This window comes from Solanum dulcamara, chromosome 1 (assembly GCF_947179165.1).
Source record: "Solanum dulcamara chromosome 1, daSolDulc1.2, whole genome shotgun sequence".
NCBI lineage: Eukaryota > Viridiplantae > Streptophyta > Magnoliopsida > Solanales > Solanaceae > Solanum > Solanum dulcamara.
This window is the reverse complement of record NC_077237.1, coordinates 78,905,124-78,921,330: the sequence shown is the minus strand read 5'-3', so window position 1 is coordinate 78,921,330 and position 16,207 is coordinate 78,905,124. Positions and strand designations below refer to the sequence as shown.

At 36.3% G+C, this 16,207-nt stretch overlaps 1 protein-coding gene and 1 non-coding gene across 2 annotated transcripts; both read left to right on the top strand.

Moving 5' to 3' along the window:
* The first annotated feature begins 1,110 nt into the window (after nucleotides 1-1,110).
* Nucleotides 1,111-1,183, top strand: TRNAA-CGC (transfer RNA alanine (anticodon CGC)). Its single transcript has one exon. It is a non-coding gene; the product is annotated as a tRNA-Ala (tRNA).
* On the top strand, nucleotides 1,147-15,403 carry LOC129873692 (uncharacterized). The gene is given in 14 exon segments (XM_055948871.1): nucleotides 1,147-1,206; nucleotides 1,208-1,266; nucleotides 1,268-1,671; nucleotides 2,828-2,997; nucleotides 4,204-4,281; nucleotides 11,636-11,715; nucleotides 12,029-12,110; nucleotides 12,302-12,721; nucleotides 13,108-13,215; nucleotides 14,336-14,403; nucleotides 14,518-14,605; nucleotides 14,707-14,778; nucleotides 15,007-15,060; nucleotides 15,167-15,403. Coding segments are annotated over 14 exon segments (1,833 nt in total). The 3' UTR covers nucleotides 15,257-15,403.
* The last annotated feature ends 804 nt before the right edge of the window (nucleotides 15,404-16,207 follow it).

The following is a 16,207-nucleotide window of genomic DNA, read 5'->3' as shown; positions in this document are numbered from 1 at the left end:
TGAGGGACAAAAAACACCATCCATGATCTAAAACTACGAGCAGGAATATATCCGATTAAATATTAAACAAAAACCCGTCTAATATGAAGATTACTGCAAACTGTCTCTTTGATAGTTTATAACCAAAATAAAGATTTTTTTTTTATTACTTTCTACGTTCTTTCTTATTTGTTCATTTTAAATTTTGTACATTTTAAGAAAGTAATGATTAAGCATTTTATTATAATATTCATATCAATTAATGTTTATTACTTTCTCTAATCCATATTAACTTATTAAGTGATTTTTTAGGATTTTTTTCATTATCCAAAATAATTGAATTGTTCAAAATTCAAGATAAGTATTTGAATCATTTTTTTTTCATAATTGCCCTTGCCTTTAGTGAAGTTTTATTTTTTTAGGAGATAATTTGCTCTACTATGGTTTAAATTATGTCCTTACTGTTTTTCTTAATACGTATGCATTGTCTTGCAAATTCACTTAATATGAAATAGAAGGAGTATTAGATATTAAAAAATAATTTGAAAATACCCTAAGTAATGGAAAAACTACCTAATTACACAAACATTCTTATCATATTTATTTAATCTCCTTATAGTTTGAAATAATTACAGATTATCTCACTAATTAATAATTTCATGCCAGATTTCAAGTCATATATACCTAGATACATATTTTATGTATTCAGATGTGATGAAATAGGGAGAGAGGCCAGCGAGAAGGGGAGGGAGACGAACAAGATTAGTCTATGTATTTCAGATATATGCGAATCACACTAGATGCATGTATCTGACACTAGATTCATGAATTTGGGACACCAGATACATGAGCGAAATAGGAAGGAGGCAATCGACATTTGTTTATGTATCTCATATAATTGCGAATCTACTTTGATACACATCTACACTAAATTACACCTAATTTTGATTTCATAAATCTGAAGTCTAAAATTTAATAAGATTCATAATATTACAAACTAACGTGTATCTAAGTAATTAGATCCTAAACCAGTGAAATTTGTGTAAGTTACTTAGTAAGTAATTAATTGATGTATTCTTTTAGCAGATCATAAAAATAATTTAAGTATAAATTGTCTAATATTAGCACTATGGGGGTGTAGCTCATATGGTAGAGCGCTCGCTTCGCATGCGAGAGGTACGGGGTTCGATTCCCCGCACCTCCATCTTTTGTCTTCGCCTTTTTTTAAACCTCTTGTTCCTTATCTCCATCTCCTGCAAAATATATACCGAACAATCCTCCTCCTTCTCCACAACTCCAAACACATGACTCTCTCTTTGTTTTCTCCTTCCTTTCCTCGTTTACCTCCAAATTACTCTTTCATCTTCTCTTCTGCTTCCCATTTCTCCAAAAACCTTACTTTTTCTTACTATTATTCCTCAAAAACCTTTAATTTCAAGCCTAAAGCTTCGTTGAGTGAAGCTGACGGAGAGAAAAAGGTGTCGGAGTTGTTAGATGATGAATTGATTAGTTCGGTTTCGGCTGCGAAAGATGCAAGTGAGGTATTGGATGTGATAGTTTCAAAGACTGGGAGAAGTGGTGGAGTTGTGAGCTCTTCTGATTGTTGTTTGATTATCTCTGCTGCACTTGATCGGAGCAATGCTGACTTGGCTATCTCCGTATTTGATGCTATGCGTTCTACTTTTAATCCTGGTAAATTTCCTTTCTTCTCTCTGTCTGCTTTAGTAATAATCTATTAAAAATGTGGAAGGAACTAAGAGAAGATACTATTAGCTTTGAGATTGCTCATTCTCCCTGGGTTTTGGAAGCTTAAAGAAGAGATTTTTCTAGTCATGAAGAAATATTAATTGGTACTCCCCCCATTTTGTCTCCTTTTGACTTGATATGTAGTTTAAGAAAATCAAGAAAACTTCTGAATACGTGGAAATGTATCAAAATGCCCTTTAATTTGGTCTTAAATGTGCTACATGAAAAATTCGAAATGGACTAGAAAGGAAACTAAGAGAAACAAATTGAAATGGAGAGGGTTATTTGAATATGAGTTTTTTCTATTTTATCTTTTCCTCTTTTACGGGTTGTTGGGGGTAGGAGGTTGAGTGGTTTTGAAAGAAAGGCGAATTCTTTATGGTTCTTCCCGAAGAGTTGAAGAGATATGGAATAATGCAATGTTTTGTGTGTTGCTTGTGATGTCTAAATAAGTGGAAGAAGTTTGCTTTCGTTGGGGTTGAAATTTGTCCATTATTTCCATCTGAAGTTGGAATTTTAATGATGTATGTGATGAGAAGTAACTAAATTTCCGTTTACACTAGCATATGGAAGGAAAACAATTATTCTTAAGGAAGTGATTCCACAACACATGTTTGGGTTGAAGCACCTATTATGATCATTGCCTTTTTGGTATCAAAGGAAAAAAAAATAAGCAACTTTGTGTTACTCAATGACTTGTGAATTTGATAAAAGCTTTTTCAATCTCATTAAAAGGTACTCCATCAATTTCGAGTTTTTTTCCACCATTCAGTTTATCTACTTATAATATTTCAACTTTCAAGACTTTAAGTTGATTAATAATTTAAATTTTAAACTATAATGTGAATTTTCTTTAGCAAACCAATTTTTCAAACCATACATCCCTCCATCCCCCCCCCCCCCCCCCCCCAACCATAGGTGTGGCATTAGAAGAAATCTTCGTTCATTGCCATTATTGAAGAGAGCGCAGAGCACATTTATGTCATCCCGAGTTTTTATGATATGCAGTACTACTCTCTCTTACTATTATTCTCTTGTATCTTTTGACAAGTTTTCATTGATATTCCCCAATATTGATGCACTTGACTTGCCCATATTTAAGGGACGACTGTTTTAGACAGAGGCCCATCCTATGATAGATGGAGGTGGTCAAGACCAGATGTCACTACATATACCTTGTTAGTTCGAGGACTTGCAACACTGCTGAGAGTTTCAGATGCCCTTAAAATCATCGCCAATGTTTGTCGAGTAAGCATATCTCCTAATGAAGAGGTCAGCATTTCATCACTCACCCCAACTTGCTTTTGTATTAGTCTGCCTAAGCATCTTAATGTGTTAGAGTTCTACACTACTCTCCATATGAGCACCAATGCCAATATGAAGAATTTTCTGCGGTGGATTAAGTTTATTACCAACTATAAGTAGTTTATTTTCAATCTGTAATCTACTTACTTTCAGACCTTATAGAACACTTTTGGAATTTTGGGCGAGCAAACTGCCACGAATGGACTATGTAATTGTAAGTTTGTTGATAGGTGTGGAAGTATGGATCATTACTTTCGACTCTACCCTAGACAATGTAACTATATGAATTCTCATTCTATCTTGGTAACTTTGTTTACTTAATCAAGATATGAATTTGAATTTATAATTTCTTTTTCTTTATTTGTAGTTGTGGTATATTAACAGTAACCTGGACGATATCTTCCCTGAAAAAATAATAGGACCATTGGTTGTACAATAGTCAATTAAAAAAGTTGATCTGAAGTCTTGAATATGTTAGGTTATTATACTATTTTTAACCACTTGTCTTAAAGTGTGATGTAGTACTTTTCTACCACAAACTCATGTATGTGCAACTGGCTGAAGGAAAAGTACATGCGCCATTTCTCTTTATTTATCTCAATTTTCTGGTGAATTATGTATTTATGTTCCAATTTTAGTTCAATTTAAATGGAAGTGTACTATATTCAAATGTCTTCCATGCTAGACAATCCCATATACTGTTTGGGTGTAAATGATTCGTCCTTTAAAGTCTGTGGTATGACATCAATGCAGTCGGAGCAAATTCAAGCCCATTTAGTATAATAAAGTACAACAACATACCCAGTGAAATTCCTCTCATGGAGGTAGAGAGGCTGTTTCCGAAAGACCCTCGGCTCAAATGTGTTAGCCCCCAAGAGCTTAGTATAATAAAGTTTCACCTAGAAATCTCAAGTCTAATATAGGCTATACCCAAATTGCACATCTTCTCCCAATAGAGGAAAGGAACTTGCTGTCATCTCACTGATGATATACTCAGTGTCTGGTATTGGTAACTTTGTCATGATCAGTTTACATATCGAAGTGTGTGGTGGTATAAGAAGACCCGTGAAGATTCTTTTTAGAAATAATCTGAACCTAGGTGCTTTTTTTACTTAGCTTTCGTATTGTTGTTCGATTGCACATAAAATAAGATTCAACTTGGTGTCTGGGCAGGTTCTCTTCGGCAAAGTTGTCCGATGTCCAAGTTGCATGATTGCTGTTACTGTTGCTCAGCCACAAGATGGTATCCAGGTATACACAAAAATATTTAAGATTTGTGTCAGTTCTTTTACAATAAAATGACGTTAGTGGTGATTTGAGCTGCTTAGGATCAACCAACCAGACCCACTGAGGATAGAGCCGGCTTGCTGTTGGTTGGCCTGTTTATTTTCTGTTTTAACCTTTTTCTGTACACCGTGAATACACAATGGCTGAGAAAAGTGCTCTTATTAAAGGACTACACTTTTCTGCCCAAGATAAAGTGCTTTTGTTAAACGACTTATTTTCCATTTTCTGGCCAAGATAAAGAGATGATGTCTTGAGGTTGAGGTGGTTTACGAAAAGGCAATTTAAGTAGTCTGTTTCTTTTTTTTTTTTTTGAACTAAAACCACCAAAGAATATTTGGCAGTGATTTATTAGAAAACCAAGATCAGTACAATAGCATAAGTAGAGACACTATTCTAAGAAGAAAACAAAATGCAGAAGTAAGAGTGATGAGCTACAGCCAAAAATACTAAGTAGAAATATCTGCTGCGATTCCTCTAGCCTTACCTCGATACCATTTCGGACACCTACAAGCTCTCACCAGGTGCTATGGTTCAAAGTCAAATGAATAATAATTCAGGCTTGAAGGAAATTGTAGAGATCCTCCATGGTCCTTCGGTTGTAGCTGCTGTCTCATTTTGTTGAAGATGAAAATGATTGTCGTCGAATCATCTTCGAAGTTCCTATAATTCTCATGGCTTGTTGGGATGTATAGTTGTTTTTTCTGCTGCTCTCCTGGTTGTGATTAATCTCCGGGTATGTAGTTATCTTTAGCTCGCCTAATCCTCATATATGGTATGTGTAACTTTTCTGTGTTCAGTATTTTCCTTGCTGTCACATGAAGTGAAGTAAAATTTTCAAAATGATGGTCACCTGCAAAATCAAGAGCATAGTTAGTTAAGAAATCAGCCAGCCCATTTCCTTCTCTTAAGACATGTTCCACCCTCACTTCCTTATCCCTCCTCAGCCTGGAGATATCATTTGTGATCATTGAAATGCTCCATGGAGTCTCCCACTGTCCAGTCAATATCATTTTCATTGTTAGTGAGTCTGTTTCCAAAACCAGTGGTAGGAGTCTGTGTGTAACACTGTTGAAGTCCCTCATGTAATGCCCTTGCTTCTGCTATCAAGTTTGATCCATCTGGTATCCTTTTTGCTGCTGCATACTGGAGATCTCCTACTGCATCTCTAATACAAAATGCAACTGAGCTTGGTCCAGGATTTCCCCTAGAAGCTCCATCAGAATTGCATTTATACCATCCCTGTTTAGGAAGATCCCATTTCACTATTCTAGTTACCAATCTTGGCCTGTATGATTCAAATTTTTGCATTATTTGAGGTATGTATCTTGGTAAGTTTTCCTGCCCTGGGTATCTCATTCGAGTCATTTGATAAATAATCATGTTTATCTCATAAATCACTTTGTTGATGGACATCTTCCCTCCATGTAGCACAGTGTTCCTCCATTTCCATATCTGTCACATTGTGACCATTGGAATAGCTTTAAAGATAGTTCTTAACTTTGATGGAAAATCAGTATTCCACCATAGTTGAACTAGTTGCCTAACTTGCTGAAACTGTGCTGTGATGCCAACAGCTGCTTTAAGATACTTCCAAACTGTTGTAGCCACTTTTCCTGTTACAAACAAGTGATCCACAGATTCATGTTGTGTGGGATCACAACAGTAGCTTGTTGTTTCAGTTTCTATCCCAATACTTCTTAATACATCTCCAAGTGGAATTTTGTTTTTCCACAATCTCCAGAAGAAGAAGGATATCTTAAAAGGGACCCCTGATATCCATATATTGTTGTAAACATCTGATTTGACTGCTTTGTTCCTCAATAACTCCCATGCTGTGCCTACTGTAAACTTGCCTGATGCTGTCATCATCCATCTTGGTATGTCCCACTCTCCTTTTTGTTCATGGAAGTGTAAGTCTTCTTGGATATGTGCTACAATATCCCCAGGAAGCAATTGCTGTAGTTTTGGAAAGTTCCAACCTTCATGCATCATTATTTCTTTTACTTCTTGAACACTCTCGTCTATTTGGAAATCTTCTGGTATGATGTGATATAGAGCTCCTAGTTTTGTCCAGTTGTCAAACCATAAATTTGCAGTTCCACTCCTTGGTTCCCACCATATTTCTTGCTCTATTTTATCTCTTGCCTCTATCATAGTTTTCCATACTTGAGATCCTCCCTTCCACTGCACTGTCTAAGGATTTTGCCTTTTGCAGTACTTGATCCACATGTAATTTGCCCATATGGTGTTTGTAGTTCTGAATTTCCACCATAATTTTGCACTTAAGGCTTGTGATACATCAAACAATGATCTAATTCCTATTCCTCATTCTTTTGGCTTGCACAAATTTAACCATGAAGACCAGTGTCTTCTTCTACCCTCCTCACAGTTATTCCAGAAGAAAGTTGAAAATATTTTGTGCATATCATTGATAACACATTTTGGAGGTTTAATAGCTGACAGGAGATGAATTGGCATACTCATTAGTACATTATTAATCAGCACAGCTTTTCCTCCAAATGATAATAGTCTTCCTTTCCAAGTCTGCAACCTATTCTTCACTTTCTTGATTAGATCATTATAATCAGCCTTTCTTTAATTTGAGTGAGTGACAGGGCACCCCAAATATGTAAAAGGAAAAGTGCCTCTGTTAAAGCCAGTAATAGTTTCCACCTGTTGTATCAGGGTAGCAGAAACCTTACTGTGTACATAGAAAGAACTCTTGCCTTTATTTATGAGTTGTCCTGATACCTGCTCATATGATTGTAGTACCTCCATAATTAGCTCCAAAGATCTTGTATCTGCTGATGAAAAAATTATTATGTCATCTGCATATGCCAGGTGATTCATGTTTGCTCTCCATTTGGGCATACCATAACTTCTAAATTCCATATTATTGAATAAAGAATTCAAAGCTATAGATAGAACTTCTGCAGTTAAAATGAACAAGGAAGGAGAGAGAGGATCTCCTTGTTTAACCCCCCTGGTGGAATGGAAAAAACCATGTGCTTGACCATTAAGGAGTATGGAGTACCAGTTATTTGCTATCAGCCTCCAAACCATATCTATGAAAATTTCTGCAAAACCCATCTTCCTTAAGACTCTAATCAAAAAAGTCCATGATACTCTGTCACATGCTTTTGCCATGTCAAGTTTAAGTACCACATTAGCTGGTTTTCCTCTTAGTCTGATGTTCACTACTTCTTGAGTGAGTAGGACATTTTCAATGATGCATCTGCCTTTAACAAATCCAGACTGGTTAGGAGATATTAGAGAAGGTAGGATGCCTTCCAACTTCTCCTGAACCACTCTAGATATCACCTTGTTGATGAAGTTGCTAAGACTGATTGGTCTCATATCAGCAAAGGTTTCTATGTTGTTCTTCTTTGGTATCAGTACAAGGTTGGTATGTGTGACAGCCTTTGGAAGAGTTTGGCCATTAAAGAAAGCTTTCACCAAATTATGTACACAAACACCAACAATGTCCCAACAAGTCTGATAAAAAATTCCACTCATCCCATCTGGCCCAGCAGTATTCTGTGCAGACAAGGCAAAAACAGCCTTCTTCACCTCCTGATATGTTGGTATTCTTATCAGCTGATCATTTGTCTCCTGGTCCACCATACTGGGAACTTGTTGTAGTAGGTGGTAATCTGAAGCAGGAAGTTGTTGAGAAAATTGTTGTTGGTAGAAACTACAAGCTTCTTCTGCCAACAGTGTGTCCCCTTCTAGCCAAACTCCAAGTTGATTTTGAATTCTCCTGATCTGCAATCACTTCCTCCTACCATTCACAATACTATGAAAAAATCTTGTATTTCTGTCACCCTCCGCAAAACTGGTCATATGTGACTTTTGTCTCCAGAATTCTTCCTCATAATGAACATATTTTTTCAAAGCTGCTTGCGCTTGTTGTAGTACCATTCTATTCACAGGTGTTGGATTTTCTTCAAGACATTGCTCCTTAATTTTCACCACCTCTTCCCTTACTGTTAGTTGTTTGAAAATATCACCAAAAGTGGCCTTGCTCCAAGTAGTCAACACAGATTTCACATTTTTTTAGTTTCAACTTGAATTTGATAAACTCATCTCCTTCAAAGTCAGTAATCCATGCATGTTTAACCACCTCCATGAAAGATTCATGTTCTGTCCAGAAGTTGAGGAATCTGAAAGGCTTCCTTATGTGATGTGAGGTTTCACCACAAGAAAATAATAAGGGAGCATGGTCTGAGCCTGTTCTAGATAAGTGTTGAACCTCCATGTGTGCAAACCAGTCTTGTAATTTTGAGTTTGCAGTCATTCTATCCAGTCGCTTGAAAATATAGTCACTCCCTGTCCTCCCATTCCACCAAGTAAAAAGACTCCCCTTGTAATTAATTTCATACAGTTCGCATGAGTTGATACAGAATGCAAAATCCTCATATTCTGCAGGGAAAACAGGTAGACCACCAATTTTCTCATCCTCATTCATAATAACATTGAAGTCACCTCCTACCAACCAAGGCAATTCCATTTGATCAGCCAAACCATACAGACTATCCCATAAACTAATTCTTTCTAGATGATCACACTTTGCATAGATCATAGATACCATAAGAGACTTTTCCTATTCTTGGAAGAAAAGCTTTATAGTAATTTGTTGTTCCTGATCTTGCAGTATCTCCACATCTACATGATCTTGTACAAAGAACCATACTCTACCATTGCAGTTGTAATGTGCATATGCCATGCCTAATCTCCTCCTATATGCCTGAATATGTCTGTAATGTTGAAAAGGCTCCATTAAAGCTATAATGGAGAAATTATGATGTCTGTGTAGCATTTGGACTCTGTGAAATGCTTTTTGTGTGTTCACTGATCTGATATTCCAGAAGAGTGTCTTCATCATCATTTAAAAATAGGCTTACAACCTCTCCTTGGTACCACTCTTATAGGAAGAGTACCTGTATTAACTTGTTTCTTTCCTTTCTTGTAGATTTGCTGCTTTGATCTTGGTGAGAGGTCTGCTTCTTTTACCACATCATTAAAAATCTGTTCCATAGAAGCCTTCTCTTCACATTCATTGACTTTGTTCTTACCCTCAGCATGTTGCTCCTCATCTCTCTCATTAATGTTATGCGAGATCACATCATGTAGTTCCTTTAGAGGAGATTGTTTTCTCTGATGAAATTGTGGCTGGGCTCTGTCCATTTCTATATGTGTCACTGACAACTTCTTGAGCACATCCCTTTGAGGAGGATATGAACCAATCCCATTGTCAATTGAGATGCTCAAATCTCCCTCCTTCAATGTACTTTCCGAACTGAATTCCTGGACATGATCTAGAGATGGAGGATGTGATGTCTGGACTAGGTGATCTGTTGTCAAGCTATCAGGCTCCTTCTGGATTTCAGTCTCAAATTCCTTTTTGTCTGTTGTGAAGCTGCTAGATCCCGGGTCATGTTCATAGTTTGAAAGAATGTACTCCTCAGTTACACTGACACCTTTATTTATCACATATTCATCAGTTGCAGTTGGGTATTGTAACATCTTTTCAGGATTTTTAGATACATCCTCCCTAGGTGTTGATTGGTCTTTGTCTGCAAAATCTGCCTCCCCTTTATCTGTTGTGAAGCTGTCAGCTTCCTTCTGCATTTCAAGCTCCATTTCCTTTTTTTCTGTTGTCAAGTTGCTAGATCCTGAGTCTTGTTCATAGTTTGGGATAATGTCCTCCTCAGCTTCACTGACACTTGCACCCTCAAATAAGTTCTTGTTAGAATCTGATTCTTCAACTGCAGAGTGACTTTCTTCAATCATATCATTCTCACTTTCATGCACTTGTATCTTCATTTCCTTTATAAGCTCCTTGTCTTTATCATCTGTTCCCTTGTACTCTACATTGTTGTCAATGTCTCCTTCTGTGAGCTTTCCTAACACATCAAAATGATTTTGAGTAGAAGCTGCAAACGGACTGTTTTTCCCATTATCAACAGGGGTCTTCTTGTTATTTCTTAAGTGAATTCCTGGATAAGTAACAATCTTCCCTCTTGATAGTACTTTAGGAACATATGTTTGGACGGGATATCTCCTTCCCTGATGTCTTCTGCTTTTTCCTACAAAACATCTTGTATCCCTCTTTGAAATATCTCCCTTATCTTGTTCCGTCTCCTCTTTCTTTGCATTCTCATTTCTGTTTGCCACCAGTTCAGGGTGCAGTACTCGACAGTCTTCGTTTGCATGACCTTGTAACCTACATTGTGTGCAATACTTGGGCAGGTGATCATATTGTATACGAACCTTTTCTTTCCTTATCTCCTTTGTCTTCTCATCTTCAATTTCCATCAGCACAAAATTAGGTAGATCAGATAGCAAATCTACTTGGACCTTTACCCTTGCGCAGTTAGGTCTTGTTTTATTTATGGTGGCCATGTCCAATCCCAAGGGCCTTCCAACTGCTGAGGCCAGGGTAAATAAGGATTCTTTCACAAAAAACGTCGGTAGTAGATTTGGAAAAGAAATCCAAGCCATGGCTATTGATGTTTCTTCCTCGACCTTGAAGGTAGAGTTATAAATTAATGGCCTCATTTGGTACGCATGACCATCCTTAGATTTCAACCAAAAGGAAAACTTTGAAGACATATTGATGAAATCTTCCATTAGAGAAAATCTTATCAACAGATGTCCGTCTCTCAAGAGACCAATAACACAGTTTCCTTTCACTCCACACTGTTGAGGGATAATGCTTCTTAATTCTTGCAACTCTGGCCACCCATAAGCAAACTTACCAACAATAGCGTGTTGTAGATTTTCAATCTGCTCCATTTTTGTTACTTCTGCATTTGTCCAACGCACTACTGGAATACCTTCAAAATACGACACTTCCTTCAATGGAATGGGATGACATTTGGGTTTGGGAGCTCCATTCTCAAGGGTCTGGGCCTAACTTGGTGTAGAAGAAGAAGAAGTGGAAGCTTGTTTAAACTCGTGGGTTAGATGGGGATAGTTTAGAGAATTAGTCGTTGATGAGGATGGAGGTGGGAATTTTGGTTGGTGTAGGACCGCCGTCGGTGACGGCTGGTCAGGGGCCAAGGCTGCCATAGTTAAGCGGCCATGGAGTTAGGGAATTTTTTTTTTTTTTAGGGTTTTGTTTTCTAGTTGTTTTGTTTAGTAGTCTGTTTCTTATTATGATGATGATTAGTTTTTCATTGCTATTGAGAACATATGCTCCTCTCACATACAATTTATAGTAGGTATAGCTTATCAACCTGGTCAGTTACTGTGTGTCAATGTGCTTCCTGTATTTTATTTCTACTACATGACATAAGAAAACCCACTTCTGCAGGTTGTATCCTGTTCAAAATGCCGTTACCAGTATGAGCTCGTTTCAGGCAATATTGTTGGTATAGAGTCAGAAGAAATTAGGTTAGTTTTCTTTAACTACTGTGTGATCCAGTTTTGATTGAAGTGATTTTACTTTGTTAAATCCTCGACTCTGTACCAATTATTTCAAACATTTCACCAAAAACTAAAAATAAAATAAAACAAAAACTAAAAGAAAAACACAAGCAACATTCAGACATGAGAAAGCTGTTCAGATGCTTTTTTTTCAATGCATGGGTCAAATATATTAATAAATTTACTCTTGTTCCGATGTTTGTCATGAGAACTGTGTTATTGTATGGTGTTGATCCTGGGACATTCACTTTTTCTAAGGTTCTCCTCCTGCCGAACGCAGCATGGAAATTCCTGCATGGAGAAGGGGACTAAGATTCCTGCCGATAAAGCAAAACATTCCAGCTGCTGTTCATTCGATTGTGGTACATTTCTTTTAAAAGCCATACATATCAGTAGTATTTTCTGGTTTGCCCACCTTCTGTACTGGGTCTTTTCGACTTTTTTTCCTGTAGCGGAGTTCTTGCTCCTATTATTTTGAGACAATTCCTATCGACCAATATTTTCTTATTTCTTACAAAAGGCTTCTGTAAATCAATTCTAGCACTTTCTGTAGGTGGAGACCCCATCTGGAATGGCACGAACACACAGATTTGCTACTGAAACAGTTGATCTTCCTGCACAAGAAGGTGAGAGAGTGACCATTGCTCTAGCAGCACCACCAAATGTTTACCGAGGGTTGGGTCCATTAAAGTTCAATCCAAAAGCTCCAAACGTCTACCCAGGAGAGCCTTTGTGCTTGACTAACCACAAAGATGGTCGTGAATCACCCTTACTAAGAGCACCCAAAAAAGATAAAACCTCATCTTTATTAAATCCTTCCATCCTCGTTCCTCTTCTTGCTGTATTTGCCACTGGAGATGCTGCCTCTGGAATGATAGATCCCAACTTGCCTCAGATAATAGCAGTTGTTGCGCTTTCCTCAATTGCTCTTGGGGCCACTTTTAGCAGCCTGGTTTTTCCTCAATTCAGCAAGGTAACATAGTGTGATATTTATTGCAATTAACTTCATCAATGAAGGATGATATCTAAAAGTTGTATTCACGAGCTTATTAAAGATTTGAAGAAATGTCTTCTGGAGTACCTGCAAAGAGAAAAGGAGAACACAGAAGCTATCTCCCTACACATTCACATTTTATATTGCCTTTCCTTTCCTTATTGAGCATTAAGTCAAAGAAGTAAAATCATTGGTTAAGTTTCTCTTTTATAGAATGGTTATATTCAATTTGCTGGAGTTTGTTCCTATACATACATAGGTTATCCTTTTTATTAAGATGATGATTCTTTGTAGACTTATATAGCCTTCACAAGGTACTGCAGAAATAAGGCAGAATCTTACTTTTCTCTTCTTTTTGGTGATAGCTTCCTCAGAGATTAGTTGATACCATTGGCATCAGGCAGCAACTCTTATCTCAGTATGATGTGCTCCAATCACGGATAAAGGAGTTGAAAGAATCTGCTGATAACGAGGTATACTCCTCCAGTGCAACTTTGTTAAATCACTTGTTCTCTGGGTATTTAGGTTTTAGGTCCAAAATCTGTCAATCTCATTCCTGCCAGGGTCCTGAAAAGATAAAAGGCAGCTGCAATGGAAAATAATAAGAACTGGTATATGTTTGCTTAAGTCGCGTTATTTCATGCCTGCATACTTGGGTTGGCTGCTACATGATTTGTCTACATCCTTGATCTGTTGATGGCTAGAACTTTCTACATAGTACAAGGGACTAAGGTTTATATCTTCTAGAAACTAGAAGTCATTTTAGATAAAACCACAAAAATATGTATTTATACTATGCATGCACTGTCACAAAGGAATAGCTAGTGCAATATAGAAGACTCAATGTCAATTCACAAAACAAAATTCGTGAGTTCAAATCATTCCAACAACATTTCTATATTTTATCTTTTTTGGTGTTCTTTTCCTGAAAGCCAAATCCTCCACTTCTTGCCGACAGCATATATGACACTTAGATGAAGATAGTAAATGGATTACACTTGTATGTCTGAGTTCAGCAGTTGTTCTGATGGGACAAAAGAATTTCTATTGTTCATGCTCCCGTGTTCTTCTGAAAATTGTTTAAAGCCTTTTGATTTTCTTACTTCATTTTCTTCCGAGTCATAGTTCAAATGTAGTTAAACAAGTTGTATAGTTTGATTGCCTCGAAGGAAATCTTTCTCAATGCATTGTTTACTGATTTTCCCTCGCTTGTTGGATATTCCTCATCGTCTATATTTCTATCTATCTATAGAGTCTGCAAAGACCATTGATATCTTTACTTATAAAGTTGTCTCATTTTGCTGTCAAAATTCTCATGCACCTGGATTCATGCTTGAGGAATATTTGTATGTCATAAATCATTTTTGTTTCACTCAGTAATTACTATTGACTTTGCTATTATCTACTATTGAGTGTTAAAGCATGTTTTCTGTAGAAAGGCAATATTGATTTCTTATAAGTTCATTTTTTAACAATTTCAATAGCATAGATTTGCTTCATTAGTTGATGGTTGTAAGTATTCCGGCATCAATCCTTTGTATGATTTATTGCCTTGACGATGTCAAAATGAAATTTTATTTATTCATTTTGTAGGTTTGGATGTTGGCTCGCATGTGCCAACTGGAAAACAAAATCTTTGCTGTTGGAGAACCTGCTTATCGGTAAAACTCTCTTCAAACTCCTATATCTGTTCTTGTTTTTATTATCAACTTCTGTTTAGACTATATGTGTATGCTTCATTGTCACACATTACATGACTTTCTCTTTGATTTAAGGGCCCGGAGAAGTAGAGTGAAAAGGGTGCGTGAAAGCTTGGAAAGCTCCCTTAAGAGAAGGATCGAGTTGATTGAAAGCTATGCAAGAGTGCGTAATCTTTCCAGAAATGCTCAGTTGGATCATTGAAGCTCAAATACCATTGAACATGCATTCCAAATTTATGAATAAATATGCCTTGTGTATTGCAGATCTCTTCCATTATAGAAATTGAAGTAGAGATGGATTCAGATGTTCTTGCTGCTGAAGCAGCAGGCAATGCGGTAAGGATCATTTTTGTTATAATTTTGACATTATTTAAAAGCTATAGCGAGGTAGTTATTCAACTGTTTAAGATGGGAAATGGAACAAAGAATGTAAACACCAGCCAAAATGTAGTTGGGATTGGTGGTGCAGTGTACCCTTACCTAGTTTTTGTAGTTCACATTGCTTTGTGAAGGTGCAATTTAGCATTGTACTGGCCCTGTTTTCATCTTCTCCACTCTATGCAGGAAAGTATTGCTGAACAAATACAACAAATAATGGAGCTTGAAAATCTCGAGGAAGTATGTGTTGTTTACTTTCAAGTACTATTTTTATTTTAATTGCCTCTGTAATCCTGTAGGTTCTTAGTCTTGGCATTGATTAATGTTATTCGTCCATTATTTGCAGAAATGGAAAATCCAAGCAGAGGCAAATGATGAAGCCGAAAGGCTTCTTAGTTCTGAACCCATAACTACAGAAAAGGTTTCAGAAAGATAACTGTGCATAAATTGTACCAGAGTAAATATCCACCTTACTGGTTCTTTTTCACTGTATTTGGCTATTTGTTATCGACGTATGCTGAGTCAAACGGATGTCCATTTCTGGGTTTCATACGTGTTATCGTTACCAGAGGCTAATTCCTAAGTTGCAGGAGAAGTCTGCCAAAGATCTGGAAAAACTCAATTAGAAAATTGTTGTGAAGGGAGAGAGAGAACTTGTATCACAAGGGAGGCTCATAAGTGATCTTTTAAGTTGGAATTTTTTGAGTTTCTTCAACCAAAATTTACAAAAAAAAGTTTTTTCAAGTTCAAAATTTTGAAGTTGTCGTACATTTAACACATGGATACAAGGTTTGAAGTTTATGAGTTTTGAAATTTTAGAATTTGGACTAAAATTATTGAGTTTGGGTTCGCACCACCCTTGGCGGCATTGATTTTATTGGTTATTTCAAGTCAAGTTTTGGAACTTTTGACTTGTACTCGGTTTTTCAACTTTCATCATCTTTTTCTCAAAAAAGCTGTCTGAAAAGAAGAAAATGTTGTTAAGACAAAACTGACTTGCCACTATTTATCTAGTCAGTATTACTCTACCGTTCACTAAAAAAACAATAAATAGATGTCTACGTTTATTTTTTCAGTTTAAAAAATTAAAATATAATTTATTTTTATAATTAATTGAAAATCATTTCTCAAAATATTGATATTATTATATAATTTAGTAATGTCATTTTATTTATTATTTCTTTTGTTTACTTTTATTTTTTATATTTATTAAAAAAAATTGATATGTTATTTTGCCATGCTACTCTTAGTAATTGATGTTTAGTATTAAGTATTGAAAAAATAATTTGAGCAATAAGTAATTAATATTAAGGTAAAATATGAAAAAAATAATTATCTTTTGTTGTTATCTTAAAAGTAATAAGTAATACATCTTAAGGGATGTGTC